Source organism: Telopea speciosissima, chromosome 10, assembly GCF_018873765.1.
Source record: "Telopea speciosissima isolate NSW1024214 ecotype Mountain lineage chromosome 10, Tspe_v1, whole genome shotgun sequence".
In the NCBI taxonomy this organism is placed as follows: Eukaryota; Viridiplantae; Streptophyta; class Magnoliopsida; order Proteales; family Proteaceae; genus Telopea; species Telopea speciosissima.
This window is the reverse complement of record NC_057925.1, coordinates 48,941,835-48,961,336: the sequence shown is the minus strand read 5'-3', so window position 1 is coordinate 48,961,336 and position 19,502 is coordinate 48,941,835. Positions and strand designations below refer to the sequence as shown.

At 39.7% G+C, this 19,502-nt stretch overlaps 3 protein-coding genes across 3 annotated transcripts; 1 reads left to right on the top strand and 2 right to left on the bottom strand.

The window, feature by feature from the left end:
• Positions 1 to 532: 532 nt before the first annotated feature.
• LOC122643083 (18.2 kDa class I heat shock protein-like) lies at positions 533 to 1,196 on the bottom strand. Its single transcript, XM_043836719.1, has one exon. It carries the CDS (start codon positions 1,097 to 1,099, stop codon positions 611 to 613), a length of 489 nt encoding a protein of 162 aa, XP_043692654.1. The 5' UTR covers positions 1,100 to 1,196; the 3' UTR covers positions 533 to 610.
• A 5,240-nt stretch (positions 1,197 to 6,436) lies between these two features.
• On the bottom strand, positions 6,437 to 18,535 carry LOC122643082 (18.2 kDa class I heat shock protein-like). Its single transcript, XM_043836718.1, has 2 exons — positions 18,531 to 18,535; positions 6,437 to 7,106 (listed from the first exon to the last, which is right to left on the bottom strand). Exon 2 carries the CDS (start codon positions 7,076 to 7,078, stop codon positions 6,587 to 6,589), a length of 492 nt encoding a protein of 163 aa, XP_043692653.1. The 5' UTR covers positions 7,079 to 7,106; positions 18,531 to 18,535; the 3' UTR covers positions 6,437 to 6,586.
• Positions 9,339 to 19,472, top strand: LOC122643675. The gene is made up of 2 exons (XM_043837276.1): positions 9,339 to 9,704; positions 19,089 to 19,472. Exons 1-2 carry the CDS (start codon positions 9,339 to 9,341, stop codon positions 19,461 to 19,463), a joined length of 741 nt encoding a protein of 246 aa, XP_043693211.1. The 3' UTR covers positions 19,464 to 19,472.
• The last annotated feature ends 30 nt before the right edge of the window (positions 19,473 to 19,502 follow it).

Genomic DNA, 19,502 nt, shown 5'->3' with positions numbered 1-19,502 from the left:
TTCAGTGTTATCTAGCATTGCTCATAGTAAACCTATCTCACCACCAACCTCCACCTACACTCCCCTCTTTTAAACTCTTTTCCTTCCCACAATTGCCACAGAAAGAAATATGGGAAGGAAAGTACCAAGAACAAAACATAATCTCTGTGAACCAAGCTTTGCATCAATGGTGAATATAGAATGCCTATCATGTCGAAATGGCCTCATGTCCTTCAGAAATTACGACAATGCCATCGTAACGAATGGCAGTTGTAACAGAGCTACATTAGGGAAACAGGGCGACCACTGCAACCAGTTTACCATAATTTTTCACCCTCATGGAGTGATAAATCCATCGTAGCCTCACTCTATTTTCTAGAGAAAAGGTAGCATCAGGAAGATGTTCGTCTCTGTATAATCTAAGATTACGAAGCAAATGTGAAAGAAGAATTTTAGAGTATTAATCGATTCTATTTCTTATACCATACTCGCAAAGTAATACAAGGCAACCGCTAATTACAATACCAGGGAAATGAAACGCAACAAACCAAACCTTAAAGATTAGAGACTTATTTATAAGCAAATTCTACATTCATATCAGTATTAGCAGATCACAAGAAACAGAAAGCTTCTAGCCAGAGATCTCGATGGTCTTAACCTCGGGCTTCTTCTCCTCCTCCTTGGGGACGGTTACAGTGAGCACCCCGTTCTCCATGCTAGCCTTCACATGATCCATCTTGGCGTTCTCAGGCAACCTGAACCGCCTCACGAACTTGCCGCTGCTCCTTTCCACGCGGTGCCACTTGTCTGTCTTCTCTTCCTGCTCTCTGCTCCTCTCACCGCTTATCTGGAGAACTTTTCCTTCCTCCACTTCCACCTTCACCTCTTCCTTCTTCAGCCCTGGGAGATCGGCATGAAACACGTGAGCTTGAGGGGTCTCCTTCCAGTCAATGCGAGCACTGGCCACTACAGAGGTTTCACGAGCCGAATTGGGGATGGAAGTGAGGGAGGAGTTGTTGTTGTTGTTGAAGGGGAAGCCCTCGAATGGATCCCAGATTTCGAGTGAGAATGGATCGAAAATATTGCTTCGACTGCCAAAAATGCTCGGAATCATCGACATTTTTGCTCTACTTCTGCTTTAGATTATTGCAACGAAAACTGGAAACGAAGGGATTTGTCTTACGAACACTGGCTGATATGAAGACGACGACGACAGGCCGGGAATATAAAGGAGAACAGAAACTTCGAGAAATTTCTGGGGACTCGGCTTCGTGTCTCGTCGTCCAAAAGATCGAACCGTTGGAATTGGATTAAACAAGCAAAAGTAACATTCTACGATCCTCTAGTAGCTTCCATATATTAATGGGTTTTTGTCAAATACCTCCCTGAAAATATCCATTTGTCTAAATATCCCTTTATAATTTTTTTAATTGCAAATTCTCTCTGTTTTTAAAACACTGTAACACTTTGATCCAGTCCATTAATTTAAGAGATTAGAGGTTAGTTTTAAGGAATCTAATGACCAAAATACTTTTGTCATAAAAACCTACCAAAATTAAAAAACAAAGTGACCAAATTGCCCTCATCTTCCCCAAATCTTTTAAGATTTGAAACTAATCAAACCCCAATCAAACCCCAATCGTTTAGGATTTAGAACTGAAAATCAAACTCCAAACCATTGGGGAAGATGAACCCTAAAATAATGGTTTAAATCATTCTTTTCTTCCATAAGGCATTAAGGCATCTAATTTCTCAACTCTCTTCATCGAACAAGAATCAACCAAGGCAGAGATGCAGTGGAACCCTAGCCAGGCCACTAATGAATACTCTGATCTGGTGGAAGAATTAGAAATTTCTTTAACAAATTTCGCTTGTCAAATCGTATGAACTCGGTATCTGAATTAAAGAGATTCAGGATCCAGAGGGGTTGTTTTGCTCATTCCTATGTGTGGATTGCATCGCAGATTATATCGAAGTGATGATTGAGAAGAAAAAGATAGCTCAGATAAGATGCCCTGATCTCTACTGTGATAATCTTTTGGATCCCCTTTCTTGCTCTCTTATACTTTCAAAGACTGTGTTTAAGAAGTGGCAAAAATTAGAGATTTTGCAATCAGTACCGTTGGCCTCTTGCCCTTCTAAGGATTGTTCTGTAGAGAAGAACATTGATTACTGGGTTATTGTCATTACAGGAAGAGAACAGAGAAGTCTATTATTCCGTAGTTGATTCAAATGTTTCAGAAAACTTCTACTCTGTTAGTTTGACATTGACATTGTTCTCAGACTTGGTTTTCCTGAAACTATTGGGTATAGGGGGAGGGGGGTTCGTCAATTTTTGTCTAACTGGGATTTGGGTTTTTTGCAGTTTTGTTCTTTTTCATCTCTTTAATTTGTTGTTCCTCTGTTTTCTATTACCCAGTAGGAAGGAGAACTCGGTATTGAACATGGTGCTGACAATGATCCACATACTGTTCATTGCATTCATCATAGTGGTTGGGTTCTGGAGAGGTGATTGGAAGAATTATACACAACCATCGGATCCAAAGAACGCTGGTGGGTTCTTCCCGTTTGGAATCGCAGGGGTTTTCAATGGAGCAGCGATGGTGTATCTAAGCTATATTGGATACGATGCCGTGTCAACCATGGCGGAAGAGGTCAGGAATCCTACCAAAGACATCCCAATTGGGTTCAGTCGTGCTTGTAACGATTTTCTACTGTTTAATGGCCGCCTCGCTTCCATGGCGAAGCTTGTTCCTTCGTTTTGAAATCCTATTTCAGTTTTGGAGGTTTGATTATATGGATCATCTCCCTCAAATGGTTTAGGGTTTGATTTTCAGTGTTAAACTTTAGACCATTTGAGAAAGATGAGGGCAATTTCGTTATTTTATTCTTTAATTTTGATGGGTTTTTATCATAAAGGTATTTTGGAAAAAAAATATCACCTCAATTTGCCTGTCTGTCAATTTCCTCAATTCCCTCTAATAGAGAGAGGTGGATCCCACCCTGGGCAGTGTGTTCGGACAGAGGGTAGGGTGATCATTTTCACCACCCTATTAAATGGAATTGAGAAAATTGAGGGGCAAACAAATTGAGGGGATCTGAAACTAACCGTTTATCATCCCAAATTAACGGATTAAACTAAAATATTATAGTATTTTGAAAATAAGGGAGAATTTGCAATTAAAAAAATTGTAAGAAGACATTTGGATAAATAGACATTTTTAGGGAGGCATTTGTAAAAAACCCATAAATGGGTGTTCTTGTAATTCTCATATGATCCATAAATTTTATTTTTATTTTTTGATAACCTATATATGATCCATAAAAAGATAATCATTGTGAATTTGTGATAGTTGATAATTTAGAATAGGACTCTCCTCCAATTGTTGCAGGACTAGTAAAACAAGGGGTGTTTGGGTCATTTCATAGGTGGGCCTCATATAGTCCCCTGTGAAATGACCATCATCCCCCCCCTAGATTTTTGTTGTCAAGTTCGATAATTTAGGGGTGTCGATTGATTCTGTTCGATTAAATCAGTTTCAGTGATTGATCAATTCAAAATCAAACTGTCAAAATCATTTCTTTTATCGATTTGCTAGTCTATTACCGGGCTCTGTCCAATCCGGATTTACATATATATATATATAAAGAAATAAGAAAAAATCCTGATTTTTTTTAGGAGGGGGGTTCTTATTAGGTTACTGTCGTGGTTTGAGGTATCGGACAAAGGGTAAAATGATAATAAAAAAATAAAAACCATTTTTAAAGGAGAATCAAGGCACATTTGTCTGATACTAATCCGATATCGTATCGATTTCCAGGTTGACCGATACCTGTTCTGATACCATGCACTATAGCCATGGATACTATTGGTCTGGTCTCAGTTTTTTTATCGAATTTAGTTCAATTTTTTGTTTTAATCTTTGCATTCGGTTGATCTAGTTCAATTGTGATCTACCTGCCTGGTTCAAGCTAAACTTTAACACCCTTAACTAATATATTGGTACGATATAGGAATCTTCACTTTGTTTACACTCCAATACGAGAAGAAGATTGTCTCTATTGTATGAATAAGGGTAAAAGGAAGAAATAAAAGGTGGGGGGGGGGGGATTTGCCCTCTAATAAGCACATGATTAATTTGATGGACAAAGCAATTCTGTTCTCCCTTTGGGGGGACTGTTCAACTCATTTCTGGTTAGAATCTCCCTCTTCAACATGTCGACTATGGCCTTCCTTATCCCTATGTAATTCAATAAAGGCAGGGGTACCAGTAGCCTAAAATCTTGCTTCGAACTAACTTCAAAGGGCTCGTTAGAGTAGATCAGATTTCCTAAACCTGGTAAAGGCGCATCAGCCCTTAGGCGAGTTCCTCAATTAGAAAGATCTTTCAGGTTTTCTGTTTAAGGTGACCTCCAATGAAACTTCAACCACCACCACCACCAGCATCACCGCCGCCACCGAAAGTCCTGTACTGCAAACATGCAATATCAATTTCGGAAGGCAATCTTGTGGGAGTAGGATTTGTTTTCCCCTGCTTTTCAGCTTCAAAGAAAGATGAAATTGTACTATTGCTCATATTAGCAAAGAGTCCCCCTATTCACAGACTGTTCCATCCTCTTCAAAGTAAAGGAAGATGGTTTTAATAGTTTTAATAGTTTCAAGGCTTGAGCTTATCGCAACTAGTTTTTATTGCTCTGAAATACAGATCAAGGTTGTTACCTGTGTCTGCCAAAAATAGAAGTGCAAATAATATAAAGTGGATGTTCTAAATTTCTAGCAAAATTTAAAAAAAATCCTTCAGAGAGATGATAACGTTCCAACGTGTTTTTTTTTTTTGATTAAAGAAAATTTTATTTCGAAGGGGGCAAGAGGAGCACAAGGCATCCTAATTACAAAGATCCAGGATCCAAGGAGACGATAACAACTACATAGTCCGTCTTACCCTAGACAAGGCCCTCTGAGCTAGAGAGTACGCCACGAGATTCACATCTCTAGAGATAAGAAAGAGCAACTACTGAAATGAGGGGTCACTATTCGAATGTCATGTAGGATGTTTGTAATAGAGGTTGGGGGAGAGAGCAAGCTGACTCGTTGAGGAGAGCAACCAGTTCAGCGTTATCAGAATCAACCACAACTGGAGAGTGACCCGTTTCCATGGCCCTTTGCAATCCTTTGAGAATTGCCAAAGCTTCACCTGTAATCACATCAAGAAGGTGACACGGTTCTAACATGGCCAACAAGGGTCTCCCACCAAAGTCTCTCAAAATAACACCCACCCCACCTCCAGACCCATCTAAGGGGGAAGGCTGCGTCACAATTCACTTTGATAACACCCGCATGAGGAGCAGTCCAAGATGATTGTGTGGAAAACACTTCCTGTCCTTTCTCAGTAGAGGTTGAGTTCCAACCTCATTGAGTGAATGGATTTGGGCATGCATCTTCTCCTATAGATGCAGAGAATTGTAACAATTGTAATATTCTACAGGAAACATCACTGGAATAACGAATACATGTTTATTTACTATTGCAAACACAGATTAAGAGGAAATCATAAAGAAATTTAACCTGGTTAGCTAGACAACCTAAAAAGAAAGTAACCACTCTGCTTGAGTTTCAGAAAAAATTGCAGCATAACTAGTCACATCATGACCCAAATTAACTTGATTTGATGCAAAGCAACAAGTAGAATCAAATGCTTCTCCAAAAGTTCATATTCTCCCAAATGGAGCTTATCAAACTTCCTCCTGTAGAGTCCACACCTTGCACTCCCCTCTGTTCACCTCTTTTCTTTCCCACACAATTGCCACAGAAAGCAGTTTTGGTGATCAAAAGACCAAGAAAAATTGCATCCACAATCCTCTAGAGTCCATAGCTTTTCCCTAACAAAACATACTCTCCCTGAACCAAACTTATCATAAATGGTGAGCTACATGGCTTCCCTCAGAATCACCTATGGTGTATATAAATAAAGGGGCACTGTTCTGGGCGCAATGACCACCCTGCCCCCTTCATAGGGGGCCCATGTGCCTGGGCAGCAGCCTGCAGCACAAAGACATTCTCCAATAAATAAATTAGGGGAAGCAGTTTTCTGTACGGGAGTTTTCCCATAAATTAGATGCATTTCTTCCTGGATGTGCAGAAACAAATTTCTGACACAGAATAGATAGGATTATAAAAAGGAGACACCAGACTCCATAGCGCTTCATAGCACTTCTATAACCATTGGTTTCGTTTAAGATCTAATGGAATGTTTATCCTCTGCACATTCTGCAACTAAACACCAAATCCACTATTAACGAGTAAATAAATTTTTTGCAGTAAAAAGACCTCATATCCACCGTAGTCTCACTCTGTTTTGAAGAGAAAAGGACGAATCAAGAAGATGTTGCTCGTCGCTGTTCAATCGAAGACTCCAGAAAAATATAATTTCAGAGAATTAGAGATACTATTTCTTCCAACATACTCACATAGTACTGCTAGGTAAACGCTAATTACAAAACCATGGAAACGAAACGAAACACCAAACCGTAAAGATTAGACTTATTTACAACCAAATTCGACATCAAAAAGCAGCATTAGCAACAAATCACAAGAAACAACAAGCTGCTAGCCAGAGATCTCGATGGTTTTAACCTCAGGTTTCTTTTCCTCCTCCTTGGGGACGGTGACAGTGAGTACCCCGTTCTCCATCTTGGCGTTCACTTGATCCATCTTGGCGTTCTCAGGCAACCTGAACCGCCTCACAAACTTGCCGCTGCTCCTCTCCACGCGGTGCCACTTGTCTGTCTTCTCTTCCTGCTCTCTGCTCCTCTCACCGCTGATCTGAAGAACCTTCCCATCCTCAACCTCCACCTTCACCTCTTCCTTCTTCAGTCCTGGGAGATCGGCATGAAATACGTGAGCCTGAGGGGTCTCCTTCCAATCGATGCGAGCATTGGCCACTACAGAGGTTTCACGAGCCGAATTAGGGATGGAAGTGAGCGAATTGTTGTTGTTGTTGTTGAAGGGGAAGCCCTGGAATGGATCCCAGATTTCTTGTGAGAATGGATCGAAAATGTTGCTTCGTCCACCGCCGAAGATGCTTGGTATCATCGACATTTTTGCTCTGCTTCTACCTGTAACTGCTCTCAAGAAAACTAAAAACTAAAAACGCAAGAAATTTGTCGTGCGAACACTCTATCTCTGATTACTTGATGAAGACGACGATACAGGCCGGGACTTTATATAAAGATGGAAAGAGGATTCCAGAAGTTTCTGGGGATTCGCCTTCGTATCTTGTCGTCCAGAAGATCGAACCGTTGTAATCGGATAAAATGAGCAAAAGTGTGATTACCATTCTACAATCCTCTAGTAACTTCTACAATTGTACGGGAATAGATCCTAAAATAACGATCGAGAAAATAACATCATATGGGTATTATTGTAAATCTCTTATGATAATTTAGGGCTATCAATTCATTGGTTCAGTTTGGTCGAACCAGTTTCGTGTGTTATTGACCAACCCAAAATCAAACTGTTAAGTAAGCTTTTGGTTTCGATCTGGTTTCTTATCGTTTTTTATTATCGGTTTGCTTGGGCTACAATTGGGTTCAGACTTTCAGTCCAGTGACTCCAGTCTCATTCAAGTTTACACGTATATTAAGGAAATTATTCCGATTTTGGAAAAAGAACCTTGTGTGCCCTGCTCTCTATGAATGCAAAAAATCTTGCCTTTGTTGATGCTTTCGTGCATTGGTGCAAGGGCCACATTACCGTATAAAGAACCTTCTCTCTTTGGTTTTTTATCAAGTTATTATCAGCCTAGTCTTGGTTTTTTATTAGGTTCAATGTGATTTTGGATCTCACTCATTGCATTCTACTAGACTAGTTTGGTTTTGATCGATTCAACCGGTTCAGACTGAACTTTGACATCCTTAACTGATATTTTTGTAAGATATAGTAATTCTCATTTTACCATTTACGCTCTTTATGATAAATTGATAAAGAAGTTGTATGAACAATGGTAAAATCGACAAGCTAATGTCTTAATTTGCCTGGTTGATCATTTGATAGATTTAGGATACAACCTTGATAAACCATACGCCAAGGGGTCGGTTCTCTTGGCAAAAGACCAACTCTTCAAATAAGAGGTCATGAGCTCAAATCACCTTGGGGCTTATTCCCATTCCCCCCCCCCTCTCTTATTAAAGCTCTCCAATTCCAAAAAAAAAAAACCTTGATAAACCATTTGTCAAGTCTCACTTGGTCCAAATAAGGAACTAGGTAAACCTATATATATATTTTTAATTCCAGCAATGTTTTCTTGTTTTGTATATTGTACTTTTAGTTTTGTTTCAAGGAAGAATAACAACATTGTTGATTCCTTGGTCAAGAAGGCACTGTCACTTGCATATGGAACAATTTGGCCTAACTCCAATCCATGGATCTAGAAAATGTGTCAATGTCTTTCTCCTCCCATGTGTAATCCACAATGTGTCTATCATTTTGTTATGGATCGGATCATATATCGGCCAGAGTTGGTGGGTGTTATGATCTCAGAATCGGATCGGTCAAAATCGATTGGTATCAGTCAGTATCGATCGATAGTGATCAAAATAATATAAAAAACTTAAAAACTTTGAAAAAAATAAAAAAATATTCAATTGAATTGGTCAAGGATCGGATCTAATTGACCGATCCAACCAAGTTTGGCGATCCAATCAACGATCCAATCAAACCTTATTGTATTGGTCAAATCTCGAGATCGGCCTTGATCGATACCGATCCGATACCTCAAACCCTGTCTGGATCCCATTTGGGGCGGTTACAAAATCTGTATATATTCTTTCTATGCGTCATCATGCTATTTCATGCATTACATGAACTGAGCCGCTTGCGCATTATGCACAGACACTCGGATTTCCCGTCCTCTCTCTCTCTCTCTCTCTGTTTTTAGGATCTTTATCACCTCCAGTTTGCTGACCGGCCCAGTTCCCCAGTTCCTCAAACAAAGGGGGGTTGAAATGACCTCTCTACCCATGCCCAAACACCCTGCCCGGGTGGGGTCCACCATCCCCCTATTAGAGGAACTGGGGAACTGGGCTGGTCAGCAAACTGGAGGTGATAATTTTCCCTGTTTTTATTGTCTTGTGACTGTTGTCATTTCCGGTGGCGCCGTCAAATCAATGAATAATATATTTAATTTTTTAAAGGGTTGTCTTCTTCTTTTCGTAAAAAATGTTTGGGTTTCCATCGTTTCATGACTTAATGGAGTGGGACTGAATAGAGTGGAGTGAAGCTTCTTCTAGATTCTTGAACGACGAAAAGCTTCTTCGCTCTCGTGGTCGACTGGTCTTAGGGAGGATTCACAATTCATTCCATGGCAGCTTCCCATAATCCTGAGCGTCCGGGCAATAGTGATCCTTCTACCAACACCGACGTTCCAGTTCCTCGCCTAGATTTCCGATGCCCCACAGACGACGCCTGGTATGGAGTTCAGTTGCTTCTTCAGGGAGACACCCTTACCGTCAATTACAATGATTTCTCCCAAGAATTCGATGAACATTTCTGTGCTTCTGAGTTCAAGACACTCACAGAGATCAATACTTTCAAGTACCGGTTCCGCCCGGCGTCGGTTCAGTTGCAAGACCACCAGTGTTCCCAAGTCAGTCAAGGGATGGTGGTCTGTATCTCTCATACGTATTCAGATGACGACCTTCTCTTCTATGATGCCTTCATCGACAACGTAAGTGTACCCTTCGCTTTTTTGTTCTACGAGCCTCTCTGCTTCTTGTTACATTCATTTGAAATATTGCTCTGTTTCGTACATCTGCTTGTGCTTGTTTATTGAGTGATGGAAGTGAAGTGAGTTTAAGTAATTCCTTCACCTGTAAACCTACTGTTCATATTCTCTGATTGAAATACAATTACTTCTTTGATTGCTTTGATAGATTGAAGGTAATTGCTGTTGGGGTCCTCCTTGTTAGGGTTTAGGGTTTAAGCACAAAGTTGCTTAAAGCATTACACCCTGAGTATCTAGTTTGGAATACCCAGACTGCTGCCTCCAGCTAGTATATATAGGAAAACTAGGGTTTAGGTCAGATGGGCTAATTACTAGATTGCCCCTCACAGCCTGGGCATTAATACAAGTAGGATTATATAAGAACATATAAAGGGATATTACATAAATACCCTTACAATCTCCTCCTATGTTCTACATATATCCAATACACATGTATAGGAACCATTGTTCAATCAGTAATTGAATCAATATAAATTGAATATCAATAATCCAATAAATCAAATAAGAAATAAGTAGACTTCAAGAAATAAAACTAGGGTTTTAGATCAAAACTAAACCCAACAATAAATCCGAAGTTCCACATGCAAGTGGCTAAACCAAAAGAAATAATCAAAAGAAAAAGTCCTTGCAATCCATGTGACTTCACTCATCAAGTAAGTCATCCTCATCGAGATCCAGATTCAACCGTTCTCCTCCATCTTCGCCATTCTCTGTAATTTGTCAAATATGAATTTCATAAGATATTATGAATTCAATCATTTGCACAATAGTATCTAGTTCAACAATAAGAACTTAGTACATTTCATATATGGCTGAAGGTAAATCAAAAAACAATAAGCATCATCATCAAGTTTCTTTACAAGAACTCGATCCTATATAGTCTCTATCATAAGGACCATACCATGTTTCCATTTGGAATACTGTATTCGTCATATCAGTCATAGATTTATGTTGTATCATCAAATTTGGAATGGTACACCATACTATGAAAGACATGTCATCAAATTTGGAATGACATAAAGACTAGCACAATATCATTGAAACATATCAGACATTTTTCATATTCCTTTGTGGAATAACAAAGTAAGGAGACTTCACATGAAAATTTGCTACCCCATCAAGTTTGGAATGGTTTCACAAACCCCCATACTTAGTAACCTAACTAAGTTATCTGAAACATGTAAACTGTCCCGAATGCTTACCAAGGCTAGATGAGATTCAAATAATTCAAAATAATATCGGGTTAGGTTAAGACCTGACTAAATGGTCTTTAACCCCATCTCCCCTGTAGTTTTGAATGTTCGATCTTTGTTCAATCCCTTTGTAAGGGCATCTGCCTTATTATCCTTCGATCTCACATCAATCAAAGTGATAATCCCTTGTTCTGTTCTATAATTCAGCATGGCCTGTTTCAGCCTGATGTGTCTCCTCTTACCATTAAAGAGTGAGTTATTCACAATCGTCTTTGTTGCTTGATTATCACAGAATATAGATATAGAGTTTAACTTAAAACTCCTCAATGGAATATCCATAATCAGATCCTTTATCCACTCTGCTTCATCTCCCGCAGAAGCTAGAGCATAAAGTTCCGATTCCATAGATGACAGAGCAATACTAGTCTGTCTTTTGGATTTCCATGCTACAGCTGCTCCTCCTAGTGTAAATACATAACCACTGGTGGATCTGCTGTCTCCCAAATCTGAGCACCAAGATGCATCAGAATATCCTTCCAAAGTTGGAGGATGTCCATTATAACATAAAGCATAACCTTGAGTACCCTTAAGGTATCTCATCAGCCTCGATAGGGCATCCCAATGCTCTTTTCCAGGATTACTAGTGAAACGACTCAGCATGCCTACCGTAAAGGCTATGTCTGGCCTAGTGCAACTCATTGCATACATGAGACTACCAATCAGTTTAGAATAATCTAACTGATTCACGGTGTCACCTGTGTTAGGTTTCAACCGTTTGTTGTAGTCATAGGGTGTCTCAATCGGTTTACAATCACTGTATCTCCAACTAGAAAGTAGCTTCTCAATGTAATGAGTCTGATTAAGGGTGATCCCTTGCTCACTGAAGCTTACTCTCATTCCAAGAATGGTGTCTACCACACCAAGATCTTTCATGTTGAATTCTTTGGACAAGGTTTCTTTAATGTCACTCACTACAGAGAGATCAGAACCTAGAATCAACATGTCGTCTACATACAAGCAAATAATCGCGACCTTGTTTGACTCGACAAAAATAAAGGCACTTATCCGAGTTCTTGGTTTGAAAACCAAAGCTCTTTCTTGTCTTGTCAAACTTCTCATGCCACAATTTAGGTGCTTGTTTAAGACCATAGAGAGATTTGTTTAATTTACAAACTCTTTTTTCCGAACCTTCCATGACAAACCCTTCAGGTTGGTTCATGTAGATTTCTTCTATTAGGTCTCCATTAAGGAAAGCCGTTTTTACATCCATTTGATGCACAACATAGTGCTCAATAGATGCTATGGCAAGAAGAATCCTTATTGTTGCCAAATGGCAGACCGGAGAGTAGATGTCAAAATAATCTATCCCTCTCACCTGTTTATAGCCCTTAGCTACTAATCGTGCTTTATACCTGGCTATAGACCCATCCGGATTAAGTTTCTTCTTCGACTCCACTTACACCCTATTGTCTTGGCCCCTCTAGGCGGATCAACAAGGTGCCGGTCTCATTCTCGCATTAAAGAGCTCATTTCCTCATCAATGGCTTCTTTCCATAACAGGGAGTCCCTAGATCTCATCGCTTCCTTATAGGTGGATGGATCAGCCTCTAAATGGTAGGTCACAAAATCCTCACCAAAATTCTTGGGTACTCGATCTCTAGTAGATACTCTTCTAGATTCGATTCAAGGAGCATTGTGGGAGTAGTGTCGAAAACAATTGGTTCGAGTTCCAAAGGTGATTCAGTAACCACTTCACCAAACCAGGCAAGGTCGCCTTTATCTCTAAGGAATTTATCCTCAAAGAATATAGCATCCCTAGATTCTATCACCACATTGGTTGATAGATCCAAAAATCGTCGCAAGACTGTCTTCGCACAACCAAGATATACACAAGTGTTTGTTCTAGTTCCCACCTTAGGTCTCCTAGGGTCTTGTATCCTAACATAAGCTACACACCAAACCTTAAGAGTGTCATATCTACAGGGATGATTATGCCATAGTTCATAAGGTGTAGAAGTCGTTTTGAATGTGGTAGTCTATTTAGAATGTGATTTGCGATCAACACTCGCTTCTCCCCAATAGCAAGAGGGCATACAGTCAATAACATGGAGTTTAACATCTCTGTTAACGTCCTGTTCTTTCTTTCACTATGCCATTTGATTGAGGTGAGTAAGGAGCAGAGTTTCAAGGATTATGCTGCAGAGGCACGAATTCCTTGAACTCGTCAATTTGTATTCTCCTCCCTATCACTTCTAAATCTTTTAATTTTCAAGTTCAACTGATTTTCTACCCTATTCTTGAAAATTTTAAATTTTTCAAAAGCTTCATCTTTAGATTTTAACGGTATAAATGACAATATCTAGAAAAATCGTCTATAAATGTTATCAAATACTTCCGACCTCCTCTAGTTGTGTAGCTTTTAAAGTCACAAATGTCGAATGTATAAGTTCAAGAAGTTGAGTGCTCCTAGAAACCGGTCGAACGGTTTTCTAGTTATTTTAGTTTGAGCACACACTTCACATCTGTTAAATCTAATTGAAGTGTCTAATGGTAAATTATGAGTTTTAGCTAGTTTGAGCATTTTCCTATAGTTCACATGTCCTAACCTACAATGTAGTATTTTGGGATCAAGTAAATTATGGTTAACCTGGTTTATTGTCTCATTAGCTAAACTCAACCTAAACATACCATTCAAATTATAAGCACATCCAAAATAAAAGGAGTTAACGACAATGTTACTCTACCACTACTAAAAGTAATAGACATGCAAGATCAAGCAAAATTCCAATGGAAATTAAATTCTTTTCAAAACCAGGAAAGATTTTAACATTTTTCAAAGTTAATATTTTACCCGATGAGAGAACCAGGTTCGTTGTCCCTTGTTGAGCCACTTCCACGACGTCTCCATTTGCATGTGGATCACCTCTTGAACAACATCGGTGAGCGGTGTCCTTGCTATTGCAAACATGACAAGTCGCTCCGAGTCTAACCACCAATCAAGATGTATGCCAACCCCTTACCCTTGCCAATCATGGCAACAAAGTTAGTAGGCTCGATCTTGTCCACCAAGATGTGAACTTCCTTCGTGGTGTGTCGTGTTCCCTTTCTTAGGACCCCTACACTCGGATGCATAGTGACCCCACTTTCCACGATTGCGGCACTTGCCCCTCTTTTTAAAATTAGGCTTTTTGGCCTCCAACTGCTGGGGTTCTTTCTTAGGTGGCTTGGATCGCCTAGGATATTTCTTGGGTTGTGAAACCAAATTGGCGATGCTCGTTGTTGTTTCACCATCTCCAAGTTATTCCTGGTTCTGTTCTCATCTTCGATTCTAATGAACCGTTTGAGATCATCTAGCCTCACTTGTGTTTTCTTTCTGTGCATCTCAGTTTTAAAGGAATGCCAGGTAGAGGGTAACTTAAAGATAATTGCACCCACTAAGAATGCATCAACAACGGGGATGTTTTCTTGGTTCAATTTTGTTCTCAAGTTCTCAAAGTCTGTTACTTGTGGAAGTATCTCCTTATCTTCTTGAAACTTGAAGTCCATAAACTTGTCAACCAAATGAGTTTTTGATAGGTCCTCCTCCTTTTTGAATTGGGCTTCTAGGTTTTCCCAAATCTCTTTTGCAGACTCATATTTACTATAGGTCTCTGCCAGCCTATCTGACAGGCAGTTCAATAGGTAGTCTTTGCAAAAGTCCTCATCACTTATCCATTGGGCTTCAGTTAGGTCCGTACAATCAGAAAAAGTATTTACTACAGTGTAGAAAATATTAAGGTACTTCAGTCCAAACTGAGTCTTCCTTTTCCAAGAACTGAACTCAGAGCCACTAAAACTTTCCAATTTGATCATCTCAATTGGAACAGCGTGTTTCTCCATATTAAGTGATTTGTTTATATGCCCAAACAAAAGATCAAATAAAAAAAAATAAATGCTCAAGGAACAGTCACACCTGAGATGGAGAACCCTGGATTTAGATGAAGGAGGAAAAGATCGCGACGGTGCAGCGGTATCGACACTTGTAATGTACACGCTAATGCAGGCTGCTAGCGCGGATGTTGGCTGCTCGCAGATAATGGCCGAACCCAAAAATAAATTTCTGCCAAAAGTTGCTTTTATCCTTTTCTCAAATAAAAAAAAAAAAGAAGAAACCAATCGATGCTCTTTGAAGAAAGCTTTCTGGAAACCACTTCGGCTTTTGAAATTGAATCAAAAGCAAAAGAATCCAAAAGCAAACGTCCTTCTCTGACAAGTTAATGGTTTTTTTTTTTTTTTTTTAATCTATCAAATCAAAACCTTTTGATGAAGAAAGGACAAAAAGCCTTTCAATATCAAATAATGCTTTGGAAACGTAATAAATACTTTGGAAAGATAACCAAAAGCTTTGATCAAATGAAGCCTTAGAGAGAACTGCAATCGTGACGTACGATTGTCCAAAAGCCGAAACAAGAAACGATCTTCCAAGCGTAATGTGATCTCTCAAATCAAAATTGTGAACCACGATCGCACCTAAAGCCGAAGACGTGAAACAGATTTCTCAAAGGAAAACCTACGCCAATCTCTCAGAAGAAAACCTGTAAAATCGTCACATACGATCTCCAAAATCGAATCAAGGATCGATCTTAATGCGATCTTCAACGCAATTCTGCCGAAGTCGATCTTGATCGCAGAGAAACGAAAAAAAAAAATAATAATAATGCTTTAAGATTGTTAGGGTTTAGGGTTTAAGCACAAAGTTGCTTAAAGCATTACACCCTGAGTATCTAGTTTGGAATACCCAGACTGCTGCCTCCAGCTAGTATATATAGGAAAACTAGGGTTTAGGTCAGATGGGCTAATTACTAGATTGCCCCTCACAGCCTGGGCATTAATACAAGTAGGATTATATGAGAACATATAAAGGGATATTACATAAATACCCTTACACTCCTCACATGGAGGGGGGGCCGTGTGTGTCCACCAAAGTCGGTGGGGAGAGCAAAAGTCAAAACAAAAGAAATGAAATGAAATGAAAAGAGGAGAGGAGTGATGTGTATAAGGCCAAAATTGAATCCGGCCATTAAAGAAGAAGAGGAAAAGGAGAGGGGGCGGTGCCTACCCCTTAATCATTTGTCAACACGGCACCGATTCGGCGCTTGCGTGTGGGCAGTAAGGATAGTGTGGTACATGAGGCAATTTTGTCTCCCTCTTGATTCGTTCCCCCTATAAATAGGGAAGGAGGAAAGAACTCCATATACTGAACAACAAGAAGTTCAAGAGGTGAACAAGTGATCTGTGGGTGTGTGAAAGTTTGTGGAGTATTGGGTTTTTGATATTCTTTTCAAGGGTTTGAGCGTGAGTTGAGAGAGGGTATACAAGGGGTATATGATTTTGGAAACAAGGTTGGGTTTGGTTTTGTTTGGTTTAAATCCAAAGTATTGTTACTTGTACTGTTATTCTCTTAGTTCTCTCATGATGAAAAAGTCTCAATTATACCCGTGGATGTAGGCATAGCTGAACCACGTACATACTTGTGTTTGTGAGTTTGTTTTTACCATTTTTTTGTGTTATCACTTTGTGTACACTTGGGCCCCACATAATTACTATTCATGGGGTACTATTCATGTATACTATTTACAGTTGCTGCTTGGGATATATTGTGTTGTCATATTTCCTTCAGTGACTTACACACATGTGGGAAACCGAGGCATCGTTTTTCCCAACAAGTGGTATCTCAACCTAGTTCGTGTGAGAGTGTGTAATAGCGATGGAGGGAACTACATCAATAAGGATGATCAGCTTGAATGGAGGCAATTGGATAACCTGAAAAGCGAAGATGGAGGACTTGTTTTACTGCAAGGACTTGTATGCACCTGTACAGAGTGATGCGGCGAAACCAGAAAAAATGTCTGACGCTGATTGGAAGATCCTGGATCGGAAAGCCGTCGGATTTATACGACAATTTATGGACGATGCCATTTTCCACCACGTATCCACAGAGACGTCAGCACACTCACTATGGAAGAAACTAGAAAACTTGTACCAGAGGAAAACTGTCGGCGACAAAGTTTTCTTGATAAGGAAGCTTGTGAACCGGAAGTACAAAGAAGGAAGCTCAATTGTAGAACATTTGAACGAAGTGCAAAGCATTGTGAACCAACTCTCCTTAATGAAAATAGTGTTTGACGACGAATTGCAAGCCCTATTACTTCTCAGTTCGTTACCCGATAGTTGGGAGATACCACTTAGTAATTCGGCACCAGACAGGAAACTCACAATGAGTCAAGTAACGGGAAGTCTCTTTAAGGAAGAGACAATAAGTGGATCCTTGAACAAACCTCAAGAAGAAGCAACTGTCATGGAGAACAAGGTGAGAAGCAAAAACCAACTAAGGAAAGGGATTACATGCCACTATTGCAAAAAGGAGGGGCATATGAAGGAGTGCAAAAAGCTAAAGAGATGAGTAGGAGAAGACAGATGGAAATAGTACCACCGTTGCCGACTATTCAGACAACAATGTTATCTAGTTCCTGTTACACCTCAAGTGTTTGTATTAATGCCTCATTGGTCTTGTTCCAAATCCTCTCCCATAACACAAATGATGAGTGAAAGATACAACAAGATGATGGATGCAGATGGTGTCGATGGCAATGATGATACCCGCTTACCAGAGTTCCACCACATTAGTATATGAAAGTAAACTGAAATACCAATGAACATTGAAGCCGTGCAAGTGGAGTAGCGGCATTTTGAAGTACGAGTGATCGGTGCGAAGTTGGATTTGTACCATGATCAAAAGTCATTGTTCATTCGAGGGACTAGCGTTGCATAGAATGGCGCATTGGGTGCACACAGAATTGCAAAACAAGTGGTGTATACGATATTGTACATAGACAATGATGCAAATAGAATGGTACATGCATTGAGAATGCGCAGGGTGAAGAATGGTGTAAGTAAGCTGTTTACAGACAAATGAACCATGTTGTAGGATTGGTAAGATGCGGCGGCCACTCCTACAATGTGAGGAGTTTGGTGATTATTATGGTAAAGAGGTTATGTATGAATACACCGACGTTAACATACCAAGATCATGAGATTCCTCCTTATGAGTTGGATGGGGAGTTTGTTGGGGTCCTCCTCACATGGAGAGGTGCCCGTGTGTCCACCAAAGTTGGTTGGGGGAGCAAAAGTCAAAACAAAATCAATGAAATGAAAAGAAAAGAGGAGAGGAGTGATGTGTATAAGGAAAGAGATACACAAAGGATTTGAATAAGTGGGGGCGGTGCTTGCGTGTTAACACAACGCCGATTCAGTGCTTGCGTGTGGGCAGTCCAAGGATGGTGCTACAAGAGGCTATTTTGTCTCCCTCTTAATTTGTTCTCCCTATAAATAGGGAAGGAGGGAAAAACTCCATACACTGAACAACAAGAAGTTCAAGAGGTGAACAAGTGAGCTGTAATGGGTGAGAGCTTGTGGAGTATTGGGTTTTTGATATTCTCTTCAAGGGTTTGAGAGTGTGAGTTGAGATAGGGTGTACAAGGGGTATCCGGTTTTTGATATAGGGTTGGGTTTCGGTTTAAATCCAAAGTATTGTTACTTGTATTGTTATTCTCTCAGTTCTCTCATAGTGAAAAAGTCCCAATTATGCCCGTGGATGTAGGCATAGATGAACCACGTAAATACTTGTGTTTCTGAGTTTGCTTTATCATTTTTTGTGTGGTATCACTTTGTGCATACGTGGGCCCCACATAGTTACCATTCACAGGTACTATTTACAATTACTATTCACGATATATTATGTTGTCGTATTTCCTCCAATGACTTACACACTAGTGGGAAACCAAGGCAACGTTTTTCCCAACAATTACTGCTACCCCTTTTTAATAATTTTTTCAATGGAACTCTTAAATGATTTGTTCTTAGCAGAGTACATAGCTTATAAAGATTTATCTACAAATTGGGCATGTTATCTTATAGACTTCAGATTGTGATCAGAGAACAATGGCCTCTTAAGTGCTTTTTCAGACCTTAGCATTCCATAATGACTGACTTTAAATACAGGGGAAAGGAATGATGACATGATCCCAAGTAGGAGGATTAATACTTGCTGAGTTGAGTGGAGTAATGTAACTGATTGTAGGTTATATTATGGCAGGTGGATCATAAAGAACACTATTATGTTAATGGGGAAGAGGAATGCTCATGTGAATTCAAGGTTTTATGGCGCCATGGCCCTCTTGATGGGATATATACACAAACTAAAATTGGAAATATTTGCATAATCCAATCTGGAGGGGGAGAAGGGAATGCTACATTGGCATCTTTTTTGAAGATATCAAGAGAGAAACTGGAAATGGCTTCACCCAGCACTTTTTCCATCCCCAGAAGTGGTGGTTCAATCTGCAAAGATGCTTCTAATGGAAATCATGACTCAACTGTTCAACGCAAACAAAGTACAGCTGGTTGTACTAGTAAAGTACTGGTAAGTTATTTTGTGGAAAACTCTACCATAAGCACACTCACACACTGAAGACTTGCTTATCTGTTGTGGTTTGGCTTCCGTCCTATG

What these genes read in the sequence shown, in the direction of transcription:
- LOC122643083 (XM_043836719.1), bottom strand. Translation starts at nt 1,099, where the DNA reads ATGTCGATGATTCCGAGCATTTTTGGCAGTCGAAGCAATATTTTCGAT.
- LOC122643082 (XM_043836718.1), bottom strand. Translation starts at nt 7,078, where the DNA reads ATGTCGATGATACCAAGCATCTTCGGCGGTGGACGAAGCAACATTTTC.
- LOC122643675 (XM_043837276.1), top strand. Translation starts at nt 9,339, where the DNA reads ATGGCAGCTTCCCATAATCCTGAGCGTCCGGGCAATAGTGATCCTTCT. An exon ending in ATGATGCCTTCATCGACAAC is followed by an intron (nt 9,705 to 19,088) that starts GTAAGTGTACCC and finishes ATATTATGGCAG; the next exon opens with GTGGATCATAAAGAACACTA.